This window comes from Rhinopithecus roxellana, chromosome 7, assembly GCF_007565055.1.
Source record: "Rhinopithecus roxellana isolate Shanxi Qingling chromosome 7, ASM756505v1, whole genome shotgun sequence".
Lineage (NCBI taxonomy): Eukaryota > Metazoa > Chordata > Mammalia > Primates > Cercopithecidae > Rhinopithecus > Rhinopithecus roxellana.
The window spans coordinates 61,900,826-61,924,224 of NC_044555.1; the positions used below are offsets into that span (position 1 = coordinate 61,900,826).

Genomic DNA, 23,399 nt, shown 5'->3' on the forward strand with positions numbered 1-23,399 from the left:
CAACTCTCTACACAATCTGTAATTCTCTCTGCTTGACCCTCCTTTGACGCCTTTTTCTTTATGAAAGGATAAATCTTACCAGAAAGTCTGAATACTACTTTAGTCTTTAGTATATGCAAAAGCAGACTAGCTCCTTTCCCACTCCTGTGCAATTTAATCACAGTTTATTCAGCACATTAAGAATAGGAGTCATGTTGGCCATGCAGTCTTGTACTTCCTGTTGTCTCCTAAGTCCCTCCTAGTGGAAATTAAAGCACTACACTGAGTGGCATGGACTCTGATAGGATTTTAAGAGTGATAATTAATTACACACTTGTCTTCTCTCATCTGAGTTTGAAACTAACTGAGAGGCAGATATAAAAATAAAGCAGATGGAAATCAAAGTGTTAGCTTTGTTAATTATACAAATGAATTGGAAAATGACTTGGAACTATGGAGCAATTTGGGCTTTTTAATACCTTCCAGCAAAATTGAGTACATTCATGCCATACTGGCCAGTTGTGAACTCCTTGCAGGAACAAACAACTTACACATGAGCAAGTAGAAGAAGGTGTGAATCCTGGAATCAAGACATTGGGAAAGAAAGAGAAGGGTATGCTCACCTGCTCATGTTCCATTCCTTCACTCAAATTCACTGATCAGATATGTTCCTTTTCCACCCGTGGCAAGTCATCATGAAGGAGGCAGATTGAGGCTGAGATATTTTTCTCCTGTACTTTTTCCCTTCTTGAGAATGAATAGACCTCTTTATGTAAACCTGATAAGTAGGAGATAAGAATTCCCAAAATTCCCTTCCCATTATCTTCATCATAGAATTTATCTGAGTCACATAAAACTATCAAGCTTCATTTAATGAAAATACAAGAACCACTGTGCTCTCTTCATCCTTACTCATGACACATACCTTTAAGTAAACTGGGATTGATTGCTTTCATATCTTTTATCATTCAGCAACAATCCAGCAAGCATCTTTTCTGCCAGATATTATATTCAGCTCCAGAGATACCAAAAGTAGCAAAACACATACTCTGTTGTCAAGGTTTTCAAAAATATTTATTCAAGATGATAAATCTATGCACCTGTACTATTTAAATCAATTGGTATTGTCCTATTGAAATATTACTATTCTTGGATTTTTAGACTGTGTTTTGCAATGTCACTTCTATAAGATTACAAATTACTCTGTGAGCAAGATTTCTCCTATAAGTGTATTTCTTCTTCTTAAGTACCTCCTGGTCCATGCATTCTTTGTAATTCTCTGTGGATTAGTTCAGTGACTTTCTCGGGGCTTTCTATCTGAAAGTAGTTTTAGTCATGCCCCTTCATTTTATTTCCCAATTGTTCTATAGCTCAAGACTGTTTTTCTTTGATTCATCTGTTGTCTTTTTTGTGTGTGATGTTCTGATTTATGTCTCATATGTGTCTCATTTCATCCCAGGCCAGTCATCTTCCTGTATCGTATTTGCCTGTTGTTCGTAAGCTCCCATGTCAGGTTTGGTTTGGCCTGTAATCACAAACAGCTCCTGAGAAACCTGTCATTGTTCCTCCTGTGACCTCATATTGACCTCCTGTCCTTGATTCTTTGCTCTGTTTCTCTTCACTTCTTTTTTTCTGATCAACTTACTTCATTCAGCCTTCTGTCCTGCTTACTGTAACAGGATTGCTCTTGAAAAGCCTGCCAACCTTATCCAGTGTGTCTAATACAGCAGTCATATTTATATTCCACATGTCACCTGCATTTACCAGTTGATCAAGTTGAAGTACTTTCTGCTCTTGACTTTCATGACTAACCTTATTAATTTATTATCACACTGGTTGCCCCTTCTTGATTTCTGTTGTTTTCTTTTCTGACCTAACTTTTTGAGTGCCCTAGGGCTCTGCTCTGAGAGCCACCACATTCCTATGCACAAATTATGTCCTGCACACTTCCAGACAGTGAAGCTAATGGTGCTAATGGTGCTTCTTCAGCAATTGTGCCTTATGACAAGCCTGCTATACTGAGTTGTAAAGTCTTAAGTCAGACTGCTTGGGTTCTTTTATTTAGTATTAATCTTGAATAGAGTCTGAAACTCGATGCTAATCACTAGTAGTCTAGTTGTTTCCTGTTATTCTTAGAAGTCCCACATCTTCACCACACCCTGCATTGTCTCACTCTTTTCTACTTTTCCTACTTCATTGCTTGATAAACTCCTCTCACCCTCTCTGCTCTGCCCTCGTAAGTTCTTTCTCAAATGGGCCCAGCTGGTTTTCACCATGAACAATTCCTGCAGTCTGAGTAATTCCTGCAGGCTGCTTTGATGAGTAGAAGGAATTTCCCCCTCTCTACATCCAGCTAACCTTGACTCATCCTTCAGTTTGGTGTGTTGGTCTCTTCCTCTGGAGTCCTTAGCAGTGATGTTCCCAGGACCTATGCTCTCATGGGATCCTCTGCTTCTCCATGGTAGCAGTTATCACAGTAGTAATTTAAAAACTAGTTGTAGCATTAGCAGTTATTGTCAGTTTCTTCCTCTTGACCATCAGCTCCATGAGGACAAGAATTGGATGTCTCATGTCAATGAAAACCTTTCGTTAATATTTGCTGAATGAATAAAGAAATGAAAATAGAAATAATAAGAAAAACATTATGTTTTTAATGTATGTTTAGGTGTTGGCTGTGGAAACAAAATTATTTGCCCCTTTTTCATAAATTTAGCCATAGCTAGAAAGTTTCCCTGAGGTAAAAATTTATAGGTCTTCATCAGCAGTTCATGAAAATATATACAGAAGGGGAGATAACTGACAATAGAAGTGCTTTGAGAAGGCAAGCATTATAACTATTTTGTATCATAATATAGAAAAGTCTGTTTTCAGCTGATAAGAACTTCAATCACATACAAAAACACTTTTACTCCCCCTAAACACACTTTATATTATGGATATGAAAAGCCATTTTTTATTGTATATTCATTAACTAATTTTTTGTGGCTATAGTTATTCTAAATACTTTTCTTTTAACATTTATACTAGGGTTAAAAGTTGTTTGTGCACCACTACTACAGTATTACATTATTCTGCATTCGTATATATATTTACCTTTACCAGTAAGATTTATACTTTTATATATTTTTATGTTGCTTTTGAACACCCTTTCATTTCAGCTTGAAAAACTCCCTATTAGTACATTTTATAAGTCAGGTCTAGTAAAATGACAAACTCCTTCAGCTTTTGTTCATCTGAGGGTTTTTATCTCTTTTTATTTTTATTTTTATTTTTTGAGACGGAGTCTCGCTCTGTCGCCCAGGCTGGAGTGCAGTGGCATGATCTCGGCTCACTGCAAACTCCGCCTCCTGGGTTCAAGCCATTCTCCTGCCTCAACCTCTGGAGTAGCTGGAACTACAGGTGCCTATGACCATGCCCAGCCTTTTTTTTTTTTTTTTTTTTTTTGTATTTTCAGTAGAGACAGGGTTTCACTATGTGAGCCAGGATGGTCTTGATCTCCTGCCCTTGTGATCTGCCCTCCTTGGCCTCCCAATATCTCTTTGTTTTAAAGGACAGATTTGTCAAGTGTAGTATTCTTGGTTGGCCTTTTTTTTCTTTTAGCACTTTGAATGTGTCGTTTCACTGTTTCCTGTCCTGCAATGTTTCTGTTGAGAAATCCACTGATAGTGTAATAATAGTTCCCTTGTATGTGATGAGTCAGTTTTCTCCTGCTGTTTTCAAAGTTCTATTTTTGTTTTTGACCCTTTTTGACTGCTCCATAGACGGAGAAGGGGTATCCCATAAGCAGAGTGGCCCAGAGTAGCCTGTCTTTCACTTGCAACAATTTAATTATAATGTGTATTGGTGTAGGCCTAGTGCCTGGGTCTGTAGGCAGATCTGGGGCCATTACTGGGGACACATCTGGTGCCTGTGTCTACAAGGACAGGCCTGGAACCAGGGTCCATGAGGGCAGACCTAGTGCAAGGATATATGACAGAGTTGGCTTCTCCCTTTACTATTCCCTTCCCCTGTTTAAGAACTCCTGGGCTAAGGGGATGTCTCATCACTGGGCCGAGAGGGTTGGATTCTGGATTAGCACAGCTGTAGATCTGGTCAATTCGTGATTCTCTGACCTCTCTTCCAAGTTCCATATGCAACAAACTTTTTGATTTGTGAGTTGGGCTCCTTACATATAACTGGAGAGTAAGTTTAATACATGTTTGTACCTCTCATCTACATGCTAGTTCTGGATTTAAGATATTTTTCATGTGCAGTGTTCAAAAAACTACTATTACTTTTCTTTGGTAATCTACTCATTAAGAAAATATTTGTTCATCATATTGTCTGTATACTCCAACACTGAAACATGAGAAACAGCTTTTGTTAATCAAAATATACCAGAAATTGAAAATTCTGCTCTAACAGTTTGAAATGCTGTTTCAATATTGTTTAAACTTAATTCAAAGCAAATTTTAAATGACTTTTTCATAAGTTTTAAGTCTATAGGTTTTTAATACATTTATTAGATAGAGTAAATGTCATTACTTTCATTAGATAGTTAATGATTATTAATTTCCATGTGGCCTTTTTTGTTTTATAGAACGGAATTATAAAGATTTAAGAGTGGTGAGAATTGTCTTCTGTGTTTATTTTTATATGCATTCATTTATTTATTAACTTATTAACAAAAATATCCTGAGTATCATTATATGCCTGATAATGCATTAGACTTTATAGACACTAAGCTAAATAATATATACCCCCTTCCTTTCTCTAAATACCTGTGCATTGTTAGTCTTGACAGGTAATTGATATTAAATCTATGCATATTTAATTAAATTGAAATATATTTTAATCTTGACTTTCCTAGAAACTCCTAAAATACATGAATTTGAGTATGAAATTCAGTTTGAATCTGAAGCTATGAAGTCTAAGTTGGAATCCTGTGTAGCTATATATTTGATTGATAAATCTTATGATGTTACGGCTGAAAGGGTAACATTTATCTTCAATCTGGTATTCACACCAAAGAAACCATTAAGGTAAATCTACTTTCCTCTTTTTTATTTAAACAATATTATTACTCTTTTAAATGTATTAATGTTGATTTCTCTTTTTATTTCTCAATATTTGAATTGCATTACTTATTTGATATTATTGAGAGAAATATTTTGAGTTAGATTACATGTAGCTACAAAAAATATTCTCATGAGAAGAATGTAGTCTAAATGGTTGAAAATCTAAGATATCCCTCAAGAATTATGACTTCCCTAAGGTCATTAGTGTATCACATTAATGAAAGAGAATAGTTGTTTTGTAAAATCTTTTTTTAAAAAAAGCTGACTTAGCGTTGTGCAATAGCAACATGGTATTTCTTGATGTTGCTTATCAGAACCAGTTCGAATGATGCAAATGCCTAAGCTATATTTTACATTGCAACTGCTTTCATTACATTTTACTACTTAATACATAACATTACATATTCCTTAGTAAGATATAAATGAATCTGTGCGAAGGGTGGCCTTTAGATATCTGTCCTCTGGGAAACTTCATCCAGTGTCATTATATTTGCTTTTTGGACACCTGTTACGCAGCATCTGCAAACACTATATGATATTTCACTATGAAATAGGTCTTTATTTGTGTCTAATTGCAGAGATACTGATGAGTACCATGATATACACAAAGTATAGCCGGGCAATGAAAAAACAATTGAGGCCAGGCGCGGTGGCTCAAGCCTGTAATCCCAGCACTTTGGGAGGCCGAGACGGGCGGATTACGAGGTCAGGAGATCAAGACCATCCTGGCTAACACGATGAAACCCCGTCTCTACTAAAAAATACACAAAACTAGCTGGGCGAGGTGGCGGGCGCCTGTAGTCCCAGCTACTCAGGAGGCTGAGACAGGAGAATGGCGTAAACCCAGGAGGCGGAGCTTGCAGTGAGCTGAGATCCGGCCACTGCACTCCAGCCTGGGCCACAGATCGAGACTCCGTCTCCAAAAAAAAAAAAAAACAATTGAAAATGTTGTTTGTTTTTAATGATTTCTTTTTTCTTCTCTCAACTTTTGTTTTAGACGCAGGAAGTACATGTATAGGTTTTCTACATGGGTATTTGCACTCAGGCAGTGGGCATAGTACCTAATAGGTAGCTTTTTAACCCATCCCCTTTCCAACTAGTAGTTTGCAGTGTCTGTTGTTCCCATGTTTATGTTCACAGGTGCTCAATGTTTAGCTCTTTCTTATAAGTGAGAACATACAGTATTTGGTTTCTCATTCCTGCCTTAATTCCCTTAGGGTTATGGCTTCCAGCCCCATCCATGGAAGGAGGACATGGATGCATGCAAAGGACATGGTTTCATTCTTTTTTATGGCTGCATATTATTCCACAGTGTATGCATGTCATATTTTATTTATTCAATCCACCACTGATGGCCACCTAGGTTGATTCCATGTCTTTAGTATTGTGAATAATGTGACAATGACCATACGAGTCCATGTGGCTTTTTGATATAATGATCTATCTTTCTTTGGGTATATACCCAGTAATGGGATTGCTGAGTCAATTTCTAAAGTTCAGCCTTTTATTTGATGTAGTCATACATCTAAAGTGGCTATGAATATGTAGGTTGATAACTAAAAGATACCAGGGTCATCTTCAGGAAGTAGCAGTAAAATCAAGCTACAAGAAGAAAGTATACCATATATATTGACATTTTCTATGTTTGTATTTTCTTTCATTTTTCACAGTTTTCTATGTTTGTTTTTGCACATTTTGCTTCATATGTATTAATATAATGACATGGAAATTACAGCAACACTAGAAAGAGAACAATGTTATTATTTGTGAAAATGGGCAGAGCCAATGTGAGTTTATACTCATGAAAATATTGTGGATTTAGAATATCTTGGTGAATATTTGAGAAACTAATTTAGGGCAAAAGTTTTTGATGATTGATAAATTTCTGTGAGTGTTGTGTGATGTTCTGATATAGCAATTCTATTTTGTGCATATATGCATATATTCATTTACTATGATTTCTTCTTTTGTACGTACAGTCATGCATCACTTAACAGCAGAGATATGTTCTGAGAAATGTATCCTTAGGTGATTCCATCATTGTAGAGTGCATTTACACAAACCTAGATAGTATAGCCTACTGCACACCTAGGCTATATGGTATAACCTATTGCTTCTAGGCTACAAACCTGCACAGGATGTTGCTATACTGAATAATGAAGGCAACTGAAACACATTGGTAAATATTTGTGTACCTAAACACGGAAAAGGTACAGTAAACATACAGTATTATAATCATATGGAACAACCATTGTATGTACAGTTCATCATTGATCAAAATGTCAATGCAAGAGAAACAAATAAGAAAAATCAGGAGGGGCGGAGCAAGATGGCCGAATAGGAACAGCTCCAGTCTCCAACTCCCAGCGCGAGCGACACAGATAACCGGTGATTTCTGCATTTTCAACTGAGGTACTGGGGTCATCTCACTAGGGAGTGCCGGACAATTGGTGCTGGTCAGCTGCTGCAGCCTGACCAGCGAGAGCTGAAGCAGGGCGAGGCATCGCCTCACCTGGAAGCGCAAGGGAGAAGGGGATCCGTTTTCCTAGCCAGGGGAACTGAGACACACAACACCTGGAAAATCGGGTAACTCCCACCCCAATACTGCGCTGTAAGCATACAGGCACACCAGGAGAATATATCCCAATCCTGGCCGGGAGGGTCCCACGCCCACGAAGCCTCCCTCACTGCTAACACAGCAGTCTGCCGCGATCTATCCGCAAGGCAGCAGCGAGGCTGGGGGAGGGGCGCCCGCCATTGCTGAGGCTTAAGTAGGTAAACAAAGCCGCTGGGAAGCTCGAACTGGGTGGAGCTCACAGCAGCTCAAGGAAGCCTGCCTGTCTCTGTAGTCTCCACCTCTGGGGACAGCGCACAGCTGAAGACCAACAGGGGAAGTAGCAGGAGCCGGTGCAGACGCGAACGACTCTGTCTGACAGCTTTGGGGAGAGCCGTGGATCTCCCAACGCGGAGGTTGAGATCTGAGAACGGACAGACTGCCTGCTCAGGTGTGTCCCTGACCCCTGAGTAGCCTTACTGGGAGAAATCCCCCACTAGGGGCAGTCTGACACCCCACACCTCACAGGGTGGAGTACACCCCTGAGAGGAAACTTCCAAAGGAAGAATCAGACAGGTACACTCGCTGTTCAGCAATATTCTATCTTCGGCAACCTCTGCTGCTGATACCCAGGCAAACAGGGTCTGGAGTGGACCTCAAGCAATCTCCAACAGATCAACAGACAGTCCTTCTGACTGTCAGAAGGAAAACTATCAAACAGGAAGGACACCTATACCAAAACCACATCAGTACGTCACCACCATCAAAGACCAGAGACAGATAAAACCACAAAGATGGGGAAGAAGCAGGGCAGAAAAGCTGGAAATTCAAAAAATAAGAGCGCATCTCCCCCTGCAAAGGAGCGCAGCCCATCGCCAGCAACGGATCAAAGCTGGTCAGAGAATGACTTGGACGAGAGGAGAGAAGAAGGCTTCAGTCCATCAAACTTATCAGAGCTAAAGGAGGAATTACGTACCCAGCGCAAAGAAACTAAAAATCTTGAAAAAAGAGTGGAAGAATTGACAGCTAGACTAATTAATGCAGAGAAGATCATAAACGAAATGACAGAGATGAAAACCATGACACGAGAAATACGTGACAAATGCACAAGCTTCAGTAACCGACTCGATCAACTGGAAGAAAGAGTATCAGCGATTGAAGATCAAATGAATGAAATGAAGCGAGAAGAGAAACCAAAAGAAAAAAGAAGAAAAAGAAATGAGCAAAGCCTGCAAGAAGTATGGGATTACGTAAAAAGACCAAATCTACGTCTGATTGGGGTGCCTGAAAGTGAGGGGGAAAATGGAACCAAGTTGGAAAACACTCTTCAGGAAATCATCCAGGAGAACTTCCCCAACCTAGTAGGGCAGGACAACATTCAAATTCAGGAAATACAGAGAACGCCACAAAGATACTCCTCCAGAAGAGCAACTCCAAGACACATAATTGCCAGATTCGCCAAAGTTGAAATGAAGGAAAAAATCTTAAGGGCAGCCAGAGAGAAAGGTCGGGTTACCCACAAAGGGAAGCCCATCAGACTAACAGCAGATCTCTCGGCAGAAACTCTACAAGCCAGAAGAGAGTGGGGGCCAATATTCAACATTCTTAAAGAAAAGAATTTTAAACCCAGAATTTCATATCCAGCCAAACTAAGTTTCATAAGTGAAGGAGAAATAAAATCCTTTACAGATAAGCAAATGCTTAGAGATTTTGTCACCACCAGGCCTGCCTTACAAGAGACCCTGAAGGAAGCCCTAAACATGGAAAGGAACAACCGGTACCAGCCATCGCAAAAACATGCCAAAATGTAAAGACCATCGAGGCTAGGAAGAAACTTCATCAACTAACGAGCAAAATAACCAGTTAATATCTAATGGCAGGATCAAGTTCACACATAACAATATTAACCTTAAATGTTAATGGACTAAATGCTCCAATTAAAAGACACAGACTGGCAAACTGGATAAAGAGTCAAGACCCATCAGTCTGCTGTATTCAGGAGACCCATCTCACATGCAGAGACATACATAGGCTCAAAATAAAGGGATGGAGGAAGATCTACCAAGCAAATGGAGAACACAAAAAAGCAGGGGTTGCAATCCTTGTCTCTGATAAAACAGACTTTAAACCATCAAAGATCAAAAGAGACAAAGAAGGCCATTACATAATGGTAAAGGGATCAATTCAACAGGAAGAGCTAACTCTCCTAAATAGATATGCACCCAATACAGGAGCACCCAGATTCATAAAGCAAGTCCTTAGGGACTTACAAAGAGACTGAGACTCCCATACAATAATATTGGGAGACTTCAACACTCCGCTGTCAACATTAGACAGATCAACGAGACAGAAAGTTAACAAGGATATCCAGGAATTGAACTCATCTCTGCACCAAGCGGACCTAATAGACATCTATAGAACTCTCCACCCCAAATCAACAGAATATACATTCTTCTCAGCACCACATCGCACTTATTCCAAAATTGACCACATAATTGGAAGTAAAGCACTCCTCAGCAAATGTAAAAGAACAGAAATTATAACAAACTGTCTCTCAGACCACAGTGCAATCAAACTAGAACTCAGGACTAAGAAACTCAATCAAAACCGCTCAACTACATGGAAACTGAACAACCTGCTCCTGAATGACTACTGGGTACATAACGAAATGAAAGCGGAAATAAAGATGTTCTTTGAAACCAATGAGAACAAAGATACAACATACCAGAATCTCTGGGACACATTGAAAGCAGTGTGTAGAGGGAAATTTATAGCACTAAATGCCCACAAGAGAAAGCAGGAAAGATCTAAAATTGACACTCTAACATCACAATTAAAAGAACTAGAGAGGCAAGAGCAAACACATTCAAAAGCTAGCAGAAGGCAAGAAATAACTAAGATCAGAGCCGAACTGAAGGAGATAGAGACACAAAAAACCCTCCAAAAAATCAATGAATCCAGGAGTTGCTTTTTGAAAAGATCAACAAAATTGACAGACCGCTAGCAAGGCTAATAAAGAAGAAAAGAGAGAGGAATCAAATAGATGCAATAAAAAATGATAAAGGGGATATCACCACTGACCCCACAGAAATACAAACTACCATCAGAGAATACTATAAACGCCTCTACGCAAATCAACTAGAAAATCTAGAAGAAATGGATAATTTCCTGGACACTTACACTCTCCCAAGGCTAAACCAGGAAGAAGTGGAATCCCTGAATAGACCAATAGCAGGCTCTGAAATTGAGGCAACAATTAATAGCCTACCCACCAAAAAAAGTCCAGGACCAGATGGATTCACAGCTGAATTCTACCAGAGGTACAAGGAGGAGCTGGTACCATTCCTTCTGAAACTATTCCAATCAATAGAAAAAGAGGGAATCCTCCCTAACTCATTTTATGAGGCCAACATCATCCTGATACCAAAGCCTGGCAGAGACACAACAAAAAAAGAGAATTTTAGACCAATATCCCTGATGAACATTGATGCAAAAATTCTCAATAAAATACTGGCAAACCGGATTCAGCAGCACATCAAAAAGCTTATCCACCATGATCAAGTGGGCTTCATCCCTGGGATGCAAGGCTGGTTCAACATTCGCAAATCAATAAACGTAATCCAGCATATAAACAGAACCAAAGACAAGAACCACATGATTGTCTCAATAGATGCAGAAAAGGCTTTTGACAAAATTCAACAGCCCTTCATGCTAAAAACGCTCAAGAAATTCGGTATTGATGGAACGTATCTCAAAATAATAAGAGCCATTTATGACAAACCCCCAGCTAATATCATACTGAATGGGCAAAAACTGGAAAAATTCCCTTTGAAAACTGGCACAAGACAGGGATGCCCTCTCTCACCACTCCTATTCAACATAGTGTTGGAAGTTCTGGCTAGGGCAATCAGGCAAGAGAAAGAAATCAAGGGTATCCAGTTAGGAAAGGAAGAAGTCAAATTGTCCCTGTTTGCAGATGACATGATTGTATATTTAGAAAACCCCATCGTCTCAGCCCAAAATCTCCTTAAGCTGATAAGCAACTTCAGCAAAGTCTCAGGATACAAAATTAATGTGCAAAAATCACAAGCATTCTTATACACCAGTAACAGACAAGCAGAGAGCCAAATCAGGAATGAACTTCCATTCACAATTGCTTCAAAGAGAATAAAATACCTAGGAATCCAGCTTACAAGGGATGTAAAGGACCTCTTCAAGGAGAACTACAAACCACTGCTCAGTGAAATCAAAGAGGACACAAACAAATGGAAGAACATACCATGCTCATGGATAGGAAGAATCAATATCGTGAAAATGGCCATACTGCCCAAGGTTGTTTATAGATTCAATGCCATCCCCATCAAGCTACCAATGAGTTTCTTCACAGAATTGGAAAAAATGGCTTTAAAGTTCATATGGAACCAAAAAAGAGCCCGCATTGCCAAGACAATCCTAAGTCAAAAGGACAAAGCTGGAGGCGTCACGCTACCTGACTTCAAACTATACTACAAGGCTACAGTAACCAAAACAGCATGGTACTGGTACCAAAACAGAGCTATAGACCAATGGAACAGAACAGAGTCCTCAGAAATAATACCACACATCTACAGCCATCTGATCTTTGACAAACCTGAGAGAAACAAGAAATGGGGAAAGGATTCCCTATTTAATAAATGGTGCTGGGAAAATTGGCTAGCCATAAGTAGAAAGCTGAAACTGGATCCTTTCCTTACCCCTTATACGAAGATTAATTCAAGATGGATTAGAGACTTAAATGTTAGACCTAATACCATAAAAACCCTAGAAGAAAATCTAGGTAGTACCATTCAGGACATAGGCATGGGCAAGGACTTCATGTCTAAAACACCAAAAGCAACGGCAGCAAAAGCCAAAATTGACAAATGGGATCTAATTAAACTAAAGAGCTTTTGCACAGCAAAAGAAACTACCACCAGAGTGAACAGGCAACCTACAGAATGGGAGAAAATTTTTGCAACCTACTCATCTGACAAAGGGCTAATATCCAGAATCTACAAAGAACTCAAACAAATATATGAGAAAAAAACAAACAACCCCATCAAAAAGTGGGGAAAGGATATGAACAGACATTTCTCAAAAGAAGATATTCATACAGCCAACAGACACATGAAAAAATGCTCATCGTCACTCGCCATCAGAGAAATGCAAATCAAAACCACAATGAGATACCATCTCACACCAGTTAGAATGGCAATCATTAAGAAGTCAGGAAACAACAGGTGTTGGAGAGGATGTGGAGAAATAGGAACACTTTTACACTGTTGGTGGGATTGTAAACTAGTTCAACCATTATGGAAAACAGTATGGCAATTCCTCAAGGATCTAGAACTAGATGTACCATATGACCCAGCCATCCCACTACTGGGTATATACCCAAAGGATTATAAATTATTCTACTACAAAGACACATGCACACGTATGTTTATTGCGGCACTATTCACAATAGCAAAGACTTGGAATCAACCCAAATGTCCATCTGTGACAGACTGGATTAAGAAAATGTGGCACATATACACCATGGAATACTATGCAGCCATAAAAAAGGATGAGTTTGCGTCCTTTGTAGGGACATGGATGCAGCTGGAAACCATCATTCTTAGCAAACTATCACAAGAACAGAAAACCAAACACCGCATGTTCTCACTCATAGGTGGGAACTGAACAATGAGATCACTTGGACTCGGGAAGGGGAACATCACGCACTGGGGCCTATCATGGGGAGGGGGGAGGGGGGAGGAGGGAGGGATTGCATTGGGGAGTTATACATGATATAAATGATGAATTGATGGGTGCTGACGAGTTGATGGGTGCAGCACACCAACATGGCATAAGTATACATATGTAACAAACCTGCACGTTATGCACATGTACCCTAGAACTTAAAGTATAATAAAAAAAAAAAAAAAAAAAGAAAAATCAAAATTATACCAATAGCATTGAGCTATGAAAAGTAACAGGAAAATAATTATACCATGCTTTACCTAGATTAATAAATGAGTACTAAATTCAATTCTGCTCTTTTTTGTGGGCAAAGTTAAAAAGAACATTTCTGTGTTTTGGTAAAAAGAAAATATACCATGTTTCACAACAGTGAATACTAGGTAATTTTGACATTCATCTTTTCGCAGAATACAGTGTTGTGCATAATAAAAATAATAATCAATATGCTAAATGATGGTTTTACAAACGAAACGCAGGAAAGTTATTTCTATGGGCCTTTTTCCAATAAAAATCAAGGGTCCAATACAAAAATGTATGAGAATAATGGTTAAGACTGTAATGAATCAGTCTGAAGATCCTAATTTAACAGGTCAAAACACTTTTTTAAATAATGAAATAATAGATATCATTTGTCTTATGGTATCTTCAGAAATACTAATTACCTTAGCTTGACATTTTCCTAGAACTTTTTACCTGCTCAAGAGCTGAACAGAATGAGAAACAAAGTTCTATTTGAGAGTTTGTGGGTGGCAACTTAAAATAAGAAATATCACACATATGCATTGTTATGAATCTACAGTATTGATCATAAAATGGTTCACTGTGTCATCCATGACATTGTGTGATCTTCTCCTGAAGGGTCCCACGTTTTGACTCAGCAACTTCTCATTAACTCAAAGAAGTCATTTGCAGAATAGGATTATTCAGCATTGTTCATTTGAATCTGTACATTAATTTATCAAAAATCATTTAACATCTACAAAAGAGAAAAAATCCCTGCACTTTAGGAGTGTATCATCTAGTGACAGTGACAGATAACAGAAATAAATGAATAAGCAAGAAAGCAAATTTCAGATTATCCAAATAAATAAATAAATAAGGAGAGAACGAGAACTTTACAGGATGCACATCAGATAAAGTGGATAGTTAGGCTTCCATGAAATAATGTCTAAGCCAAGACCTTACAGACAAAAAAAAGTTGGAAAGAGCACTTGAGCCAGAGAAAATAATAAATGCAGATGTTGTAAGACAGGAAGTATTTAACACAAACAATGAATAGTAAGAAGGCCAATCTTTCTCTAATGGAGTGAGCAAAGGAGGAAATAAGTTTGGGGAATTTTACTGGGATTTGTTCACATAAGGATCATGACAATATGCATTGGTCTTTTATATTAGAAACAATAGAAAATTATAGAAGAATAAATATTTGGAGAACTAGTTTAGGACAACTTGTGTACATGATTCATCAAAATTTGTAAGTGTTAAGTGATACCCGATGTAACTTAACAATTATATTTTGTGCATATATATACATATTCATTTACTTCTGCCATTCCTTGTTCCAAATTAATTTGGAATGGTTTACCGGAAGATACAGAGTTCAGTGATGAAAAACAAAACAAAACAATAGCTCTAAATTGTAGAAATCTTCTTGTAAGATGGTAACAGTAGAAGTGGAGACACCAGTTCTTGAAATAATGGTCTTGAAATAGTGGGAAGAGAGGAATATAATTTCATTTACAAAGACAGGAGAATGTGAAAGAGGTACAGGTTTAAAATGTATATTTGGATGTGTTAAGTTTAAGACTACGTATTAATCATCATTGACTAAATTATGCTGCATCGTATTCCATTGTTTCTATGCAACACACTTCATTTTAGCACCACCCTATTGAAAGAACATTTTAAAATTTTACTCCCATTTTTTTGACAGTATAAACAATGCAGTAATGAATATCCTTACATACATCACTTCTTGAAATCTTAGAGGCATTTCTCCAGAGGAAAGTACCAATAGTGGAACTCCTAATTTATCGAGTGAAGCTTTCTTTTCTTTTTTAAAACCTTTTATTTTAGGTTCAGGGGTACATGTGCAGGTTTGTTATATAGGGAAACTCATGTCATGGGGGTTTGTTGTACAGATTATTTCTTCACCTATGTATGAAGACTAGTACCCAATAGTTATTTTTTCTGCTTCTCTTTCTCCTTCCAACCTCCACCCTCAGGTAGGCCCCAGTGTCTATTGTTCCTTTCTTTGTGTCCACGTGTTCTCATCATTTAGCTCCCACTTACAAGCAAGAACATGTGGTATTTGGTTTTCTGTTCCTATGTTAGTTTGCTAAGGATAATGGCCTCCAGCTACATCCATGTGTCTGAAAAAGACATGATTTCTTTTTTTAAAAGGATGCATAGTATTTCACGGTGTATATGCACCACATTTTCTTTATCCAGTCTTCCTTTGAATAGGCATTTAAGTTGATTCCATGTCTTTGCTACTGTGAATAGCGCTGCAATGAACACACGAGTACATGTGTCTTTATGATAGAATGATTTATATTCCCTTTGGTTTATACCAGTAATGGGATTGCTAGGTCCAATGGTAGCTCTGTTTTTAGCTCTTTGAGAAATTGCCATACTGCTTTACACAAATTTGGTAAGATACTATCCAGTTGCTCACAAAATGGTTGAGTAATTATATAGTCCTACCTAAGAAGAATAAGAGTTCCCGGAACTGTTCTTTCTGTCACTTTTAAGTAAGAAGTGTGAGATTCCTTTTCTAATCCTGACCTATGATATTGAAACCACACTGTTACATGTTTGAGTCATTTCTACCCTAAACAAGCAAACAGATAACCATTTATCAACTCTGGCTACTGCCCTATCTCTCCACTCTTTGTCATAGTCAAATGCTTTGAAAGTCTAAAGTCTATCTCTACTAACTTTCTCCCTTAATTCAGCTGCTACTCAATTTTATCTTATTCTGCAAAGTGTATGTAGTCTTTACCAATTGCAATTTAATTTTTTTAAACTGCCACTTAAGTCCATTATATGGGCTTTGCATGTTTTCACAGACAATGTATTTTTTCTTTGTGAAACAAGAGTTGAAAATACTTTCTCATAATGTTTCATTTTTGAAAAAAATCCCCGAATGGAATATCTATTAGTATAAAACATGGGTCCATTTTGCCAAATCCACCCTTACCTTCTTATGCACTATGATATTCTATGCTGGTTACAGAAAATTTGTGGAGTTCATTCTGCATATGTTATTGGTTCTTAGAAAATAACTAGAAGGTAGATAAGATGCCCTAAAAATAATTACTTCAAAGGGAGAATGATAATATAATCTATGACCTAAAAATTATTTATGAAATGTAATTAAAAGTCATTTACATTATTTTTAAGAATTAAATGTACTAGTATTTTCACTGAAACCACAGAGTTTACTTACATTTTTACCTTAGCTTAGTTTGCTATATTTATGCTCTTGTTTTCATGTAGTATCATTTAAAATCTCCTTTTATATTCAAGGTCTCATATAACATTGAAAATACAGTGCATAACAGAAGGGATCTGGAAGTTTCCCATAATGCTGATTGCTACTAAGCCTGATACGGATGCTGTCATTGACATTGAAGGAGTTGGTTTATTTAAGGAATCTGTTTTTGAATTAAGGCTGAAAAGTCAGACAAGGTAATATATTAAACAAAAGTTTGTAGCTGTTTTAGTAAATATGCTGAACTTTGGAATGAAATTTAAGATGGAAAATTCTACAGTTCATCTTTTGCTGGTTAAGCCAGTGCAACATTGGGTCTCTGACTCAAAGCTTCATATAAATAAATTTTTATTTAACAATTGGAAAATAGGGTATACAAAGTGAAGACCAGAAAGGAAAACAAAAGTAAATAATTAAAAATTGAAATATAGGATGCTATTAATATTTCCATTTGTTTTCAAAGGATGTTTCAGTGTTTTTCTGCAAATGTCATTTGTGTTAGCATATCAAATGGTTTAACTAGGCAGAAATAATTGGGTAAACCCATGTTGATTCCATGTTATGTTTTATTTTCTTTCTATAGTAACTGTCTTTGTTATATTTGTGCTAACATAGGCAGTATGACAATACTTTTACCTAAAATCTCACATGTTAAAATATACTTTTATAGCTTTTTGAGGTACAACATACATAAAATTCATTCATTGTAAATGTACATTTTAATAATTTTAATTATAGGATTTGCAGTCATAACCACATTCCAGATATAGAACTTTTCCATTTCCCTCCACATTTCCCTCAAACCCTTTTGCAGTCAGCTCCCATACTCATTACTAGTCTCAGTCAACCACTGATTTGCTTTGTCTCTCTAGTTTTGCCCTTTCTGATATTTCAAATAAATGAAATTACATAATATGTTGTCTTTTGCGTGTGACTTTTTACACTATCCTTATCTAAAGTTCAGTGGTTTTCATGAATAAGCACCTATTAGCTTTGTATATATTTGGTCCATTTCTCGAGGGCTGAAATGGTTGTTTGTAACCATTGTCCAGCTTTATGGTCAAAAGGAGTGGTGAAAGGTTAAATGTATAATTACTTGTGCCAGGTGTTCCAAGGCTTTATAGATAGGATAACCACAAAATTCACTGTCCAAACTTGAACGTTTTGAGAATGAAAGAGGATAATTAATAATTAGGCTTGGCAACAAGATAGACTGGGACAGATCTGAGCAAACCAGCACCTAACAGTTACTGTTCTTATAGGCTATGGCAAGATGTTTGCTGTTTATCCAAAGAAGACTGAAAAGTCATTAAATCAGCAGAGTGATATATTTGAAAAAGAACATTTAGATGAAATGTGTAGAAAACAAATGCAAAAAGGGTAAGAGTGAATGGAGGTAGATTAGTTAGTTGGCTAATGCTGTTGTCTGAAGGTTACTTGAGCGTTTTGCAGGGCGAGTGGAGAGGGAAAGTAGACAGGTTGGAGAGACTTTAAGGAGGTAAAGTCAGTTAAATTTAGCGATAGTTTTGGGGATCAGAATGTTCCACTTTGTTGGAGAGTGTTAAATGTTAAGTCAGAGAAGTACCTGTAATGTAGAAGAAACTAATATCAGGTGGATATTGGACTATATGACCTGGAATTTCTTTTACAGTTTGAAAAATATGACATTTTTGTGAAAGAATTGGTGTCATAGTCAAACAGAGTGAGAAATAATTTTTCGCTCAACCACTAAATACCTGTGGGACTTTCAGCTATATATTTTTGCTCCTCCGAGCTTCCATTTCCTCATTTGTAAAATGGAGATAAAATACAACCCGTAATGTTGCCATGAGAACAAATAATGCAATGTATATAAATGACTCAACACAATGCCAAGAACTTTTAAATATTCAATAAATGGTATTGTTATTACATATTTTTTCATATCGTTGATCAACCTGATCAGTTATCCAAAACCTAACATTGGGAGAGTAATTGTTTTTGATATTAAGTCTCCTATGTTTTAAAACCCAGAGAAAAACCTCTGCTTGTATATATCCCAAATGAGTGTTTTATAGAAATAAAACCCTTCTTAGTTCTAGGAAACTTGAGTCTGGCTAGCTTTGCAAGTCCTCTGAACCTATTCTTAGTGCAATTGCTCAACTCTTAAGGTCCCATATGAGAAAATGAGCTGCTCTTAGCTTATTTAGTGTGAAAGAATGCTGTCCAGTGTATTTTGTGCTCTCTTGAAACGGGATTCAGAACAGGACAGCAACAAACCCCCTTTTTATACTAAATCATATCCTCCTTCAATCAATAGCTCATACATTTTATCTGCTAAGAACATAGCATAAAATGTTTAGTATTGTAAGAAAATGCAAAACTATCCTCCAGAGTGACTTTACCCGTACATTCCCACCAGAAATGCATAAGTGATCCAATTTCTGTGCATCTTCACCAGCATTTATTATTATTATTATTATTATTATTTCATTTTAGCTATTTTAACAGGTGTATAGTAATATCACATTGTGGTTTTGATCTGCATTTCCCTAATGGCAGTTTACGTTGAACACTTTTTTATGTGCTTACTCACCATACATGTCTCCTCTTTGGTGAAATACCTACTCATTTATTTCAATCATAATATAATGGGACAATTAAATTTTACTGCTAAATTTTTAAAAGTTCTTTGTATATTCTCTATATTTCACCCTCTAAACAGGATTTTTATGGTGCAAGAGTTTTATGACTTGATGAAGTGCAAGTTGTCTTTTTTCTTTTCTGTAACATGCTTCTATTGTCATGCCTAAGAACTTCTCACCTAGCACTAAATCCCAAAGATTTTCTTCCATGTTCTCTTTTAAAAATTTTAGAGTTTTACATTTCAATCTTAAAGCCATTATATATTTTAAATTAACTGTTGCATATGGTATGGGATTTAGGTTGGGAGTTCATCATTTTCCCTGATGATGTCCAACAAGATTTGTTTAAAAGACTATCTTTCCTCCATTGATTGATTTTGAAACGTTGTCAAAAATCAAGTTGGATATATTTGTGTCAGTCCAGTTTTGGGCTTTCTATTCTGTTCTCTTTATCCTTTGCTAATAACACCACACTCAGGTACAGTGATTCTTCTCACTTTATGATTTCCTTTTAAAATTATTTTAGCTATTCTACTTCCATCACCTCTGTATATAAATTATAGAATAAGCTTATCTATATCTATAAAATTCTTATTTTATTGTGAAAGAAATTTATTAAACTTATAGATCAACCTGCCAACATTTGACATTTTCACTATGTTATATACACTACTATATATTTTACTATACCATACCATACCACATATGGTAGATCTCTCAGTTTTCTTAGATTTTCTTTGATTTCTTTCATTGGTGTTTTATAATTTTCAGATTATAGATGCTGTACAAGTTTTGATACATTTTCACCTAGACATTTCATTTTTAGAGTGATTATAAATGCTATTGTGTTTTCAATTTCAGTCTCCATGTTTGTTGCTAGCATATAGAAGTGCTATTGATATCTGTGTGCTTATTTTGTATCTTCTGAATTTTCTGAACAGTTATTTATTCTATAAGCATTGCTTTTGGATTCTTTGGCATGTTCTACATAGACAATCATGTCTTCCACACAAAGGGATAGTTACATTTCTTCGTTTCAACTATTTTTTATAACTTTTTCTTCCTTTTATGCCTCATTGCACTGGCTAGGACTTCTAGTACTATATTGAATAGGACTGATAAGAGTAGGCATCATTGCCTTTTTTCCAAACTTAGGTAGAAAGCATTCAGCCTTTCACCATTACATGTGATGTTAGCTGTACGATTTTTTAAGGTAATTTTGATCAGGTGGAGGAAGTTGTTCCTCTCTGTATTAGTTTCCTAGGGCTGCTGTAACAAACTACCACAAACCAGGTGGCTTAAAATAACAAAAATGTATCCTCTCACAGTTTTGGAGACTAGAAATTAAAAAATAAGGTGTCAGCAGAGTCACGCTTTCTCTCTAGGCTCTAGGGAAGAATCTGATCTATGCATTTCTCTTAGCTTCTGGTGTTGCCAGCAATCCTTAGGGTTCTTCGGCTTGTACATTTATCACTACAATCCCTGCCTCCATCATCTCATGCCATTCCCCCGTGTGTCCCTGTCTGTATCTCTTTTCTTGTTCTTATAAAACCGGTTATATTTCATTAAGAATTCATAATGACCCCATCCTGGTTTGATTACATCTGATATGACTCTAGATTAAAATAAAGTCATATTCATAGGCACTGAAGTTAGGACTTCAACATATATTTGGGGAAACGCAATTCCTAATTCCCCTATTTCTAATTTTTTGAAAGTCCTACCAAGAATGTGTGTTTAATTATGTCAAATGCTTCTTCTGCACCAATTGATAATATAATGCCATTTTTCTTCTATAGCTTGTTCAAGTGGTGGGTTACACTGATTAAATTTAAAAATTATTTTAATTATTATTATTGCATTCTCTGTATCTGGTTTTCCCATTTGAGTAATGCTGTTCTCAAAAACATGAGTTAGAAATGTTCCCTCTTCTTTCTATTTCTGATAGATAATGTTTAGAATTGGTTATAATTGTCTTTTAAATGTTTCATGGAATTGTCCACTGAAGTCATCTGGTACTGAAGATTTCTGTTTCAGAAACTTTTTAAAATGATGCATTTAATTACTCTAAGTTATATGCCTAGTAAGATAATTTATTTCATACTGGATGAGTTTTGGTAGCCTGTGCTTTTCAAGTAATTGTTTTATTTATTCTAAATTGTCAAATGTGTGTGTGTAGTGTTGTTCAGTATATTTCCTTAAGTATCTGTTGAGACTTGCAGAGTCTGTGTGATATCTCCTCTTTTATTTCTGAAGTTGATCATTTGCAACTTTTCCCTTTAATCACTGCCAGCCATTTTAGAAGTTTGTCAGTTTTGTTGAGTTTTTTTAAAGAACCAGCTTTTGTTTCATTGGTTTTCTCTAATTTTCTGTTTCGTTTTTAATTGATTTTTGCTCTGATTTTTGTTTTCTTTCTTTTGATTACTGTGGATTTATCTTAATTTTCTAGTTTTCTGAAGTGGGAGCTTAGATCGTTGATTTGAGGCCTTTTCTTTTTTTCTGTTGTAATTATTTAGTATTACAAATTTCCTCCTGGATACTGCTTTAGCTGCATTTCACAAATTTAGTCTCTTGTTTTTTCATATTTGTTGAGTATTTTTATTTCATTCGCTATTTCTTCTTTGACACAGGGATTATTTAGAGGAGTGTTGCTTAATTTACGAGTGTTTCAGGATTTTTGTTGTCTTTCTCTTATTGATTTTTAATTAGTTCATCATGGCCAGAAAAAATACTCTGCATAAATTCAATCATTTGGGCTTCTAAGTAATTTGCTTGGGCAGGGGCCTATGGATAAAAATATAAATCAACAAAATAGAGGTAGATGGAGTATTCTACAAATATCTATTAGAGCATGTTGGTTGATGATTTTATTTAAGGTTTTTTTGTTTGTTTGTTTGTTTACTTTTTTCCCCCTAATTTTCTGTTCAGTAATTCTAACATTTGATGAGAGAGAGGTGTCGATATCACTGTATATAATTGTAGATTTGTCTTTTTTTCAGGTTTGTTTTTGCTTCTCATGTTATTTATTGATTGATTGACTCCTAACAATTGTACACCTTTATGGGGTACATATTATGATACACACACACAATGTGTAATGATAAAATCACGGTGTTTAAGATACCCATCACCTCAAATGTTTATCATTTCTTTGTATTGGGAACATTTGAAATCTTCTGTTCCAGCTATTTTGACACAACAAGAAATTATGGTTAACTATAGTCACTCTACTGTTCTAGTTAACACTAGAACTTATTATTTCTATTTAACTGCATGTTTGTACTCATTAACTAACTTCTCTTCACCCAACCTCCTCATCCATCTCTATATCTGGTAACTATCATTGTACTATCTATCTCCATGGGATCAACATTTTTAGCGCTCACCTATAAGTGGGAACATGATATTTGTCTTTCTGTGCCTGGTTTATTTCATTAACATGATGATCTCTGTTTTCATCCATGTTGCTGCAAATAAAAAGACAATGATTTTTATGGCTGAATAGTATACCATTGTGTAAATATGCCTCATTTTCTTTACCCATGCATCTATTGATGGACACTTAAGTTGATTTCCTATCTTGGCTATTGTGAAAAGTTCTGCTGTAAATATGGGTGTGCAGGTCTCCATTTGATATACTGGTTTCCTTTCTGTTGGATAAATAACCAGTAGTAGGGTTACTGGATCATAAAGTAGTTATAGTTTTAGTTTTTCTGAGAAATCTCCATATCATTTTCCATAATGGTTGTACTAATTTACATTCCCACAAACAGTGTATGAGTTCCCTTTTCTCTGCATCCTTACCAGCATTTATTTTTTCTCTTTTTCCTAATAGCCATTCTAACTAGAGTGAGATGATAGCTTGTGGTTTTGATTTGCATTTCTCTGACGATTAATGATGTTGAGCATTTTTTAATATACCCATTGGC

General features: G+C 36.4%; 1 protein-coding gene across 1 annotated transcript in view; it reads left to right on the top strand.

Moving 5' to 3' along the window:
- The window catches only part of CFAP47 (cilia and flagella associated protein 47), a 508,878-nt gene that overhangs the window by 463,006 nt on the left and 22,473 nt on the right, over positions 1-23,399 (top strand). Inside the window, exons 61-62 of the mRNA XM_030933635.1 lie at positions 4,829-5,000; positions 16,882-17,043. Coding sequence (XP_030789495.1) covers positions 4,829-5,000; positions 16,882-17,043 — 334 coding nt within the window. The remainder of the gene's footprint in view (positions 1-4,828; positions 5,001-16,881; positions 17,044-23,399) is intronic.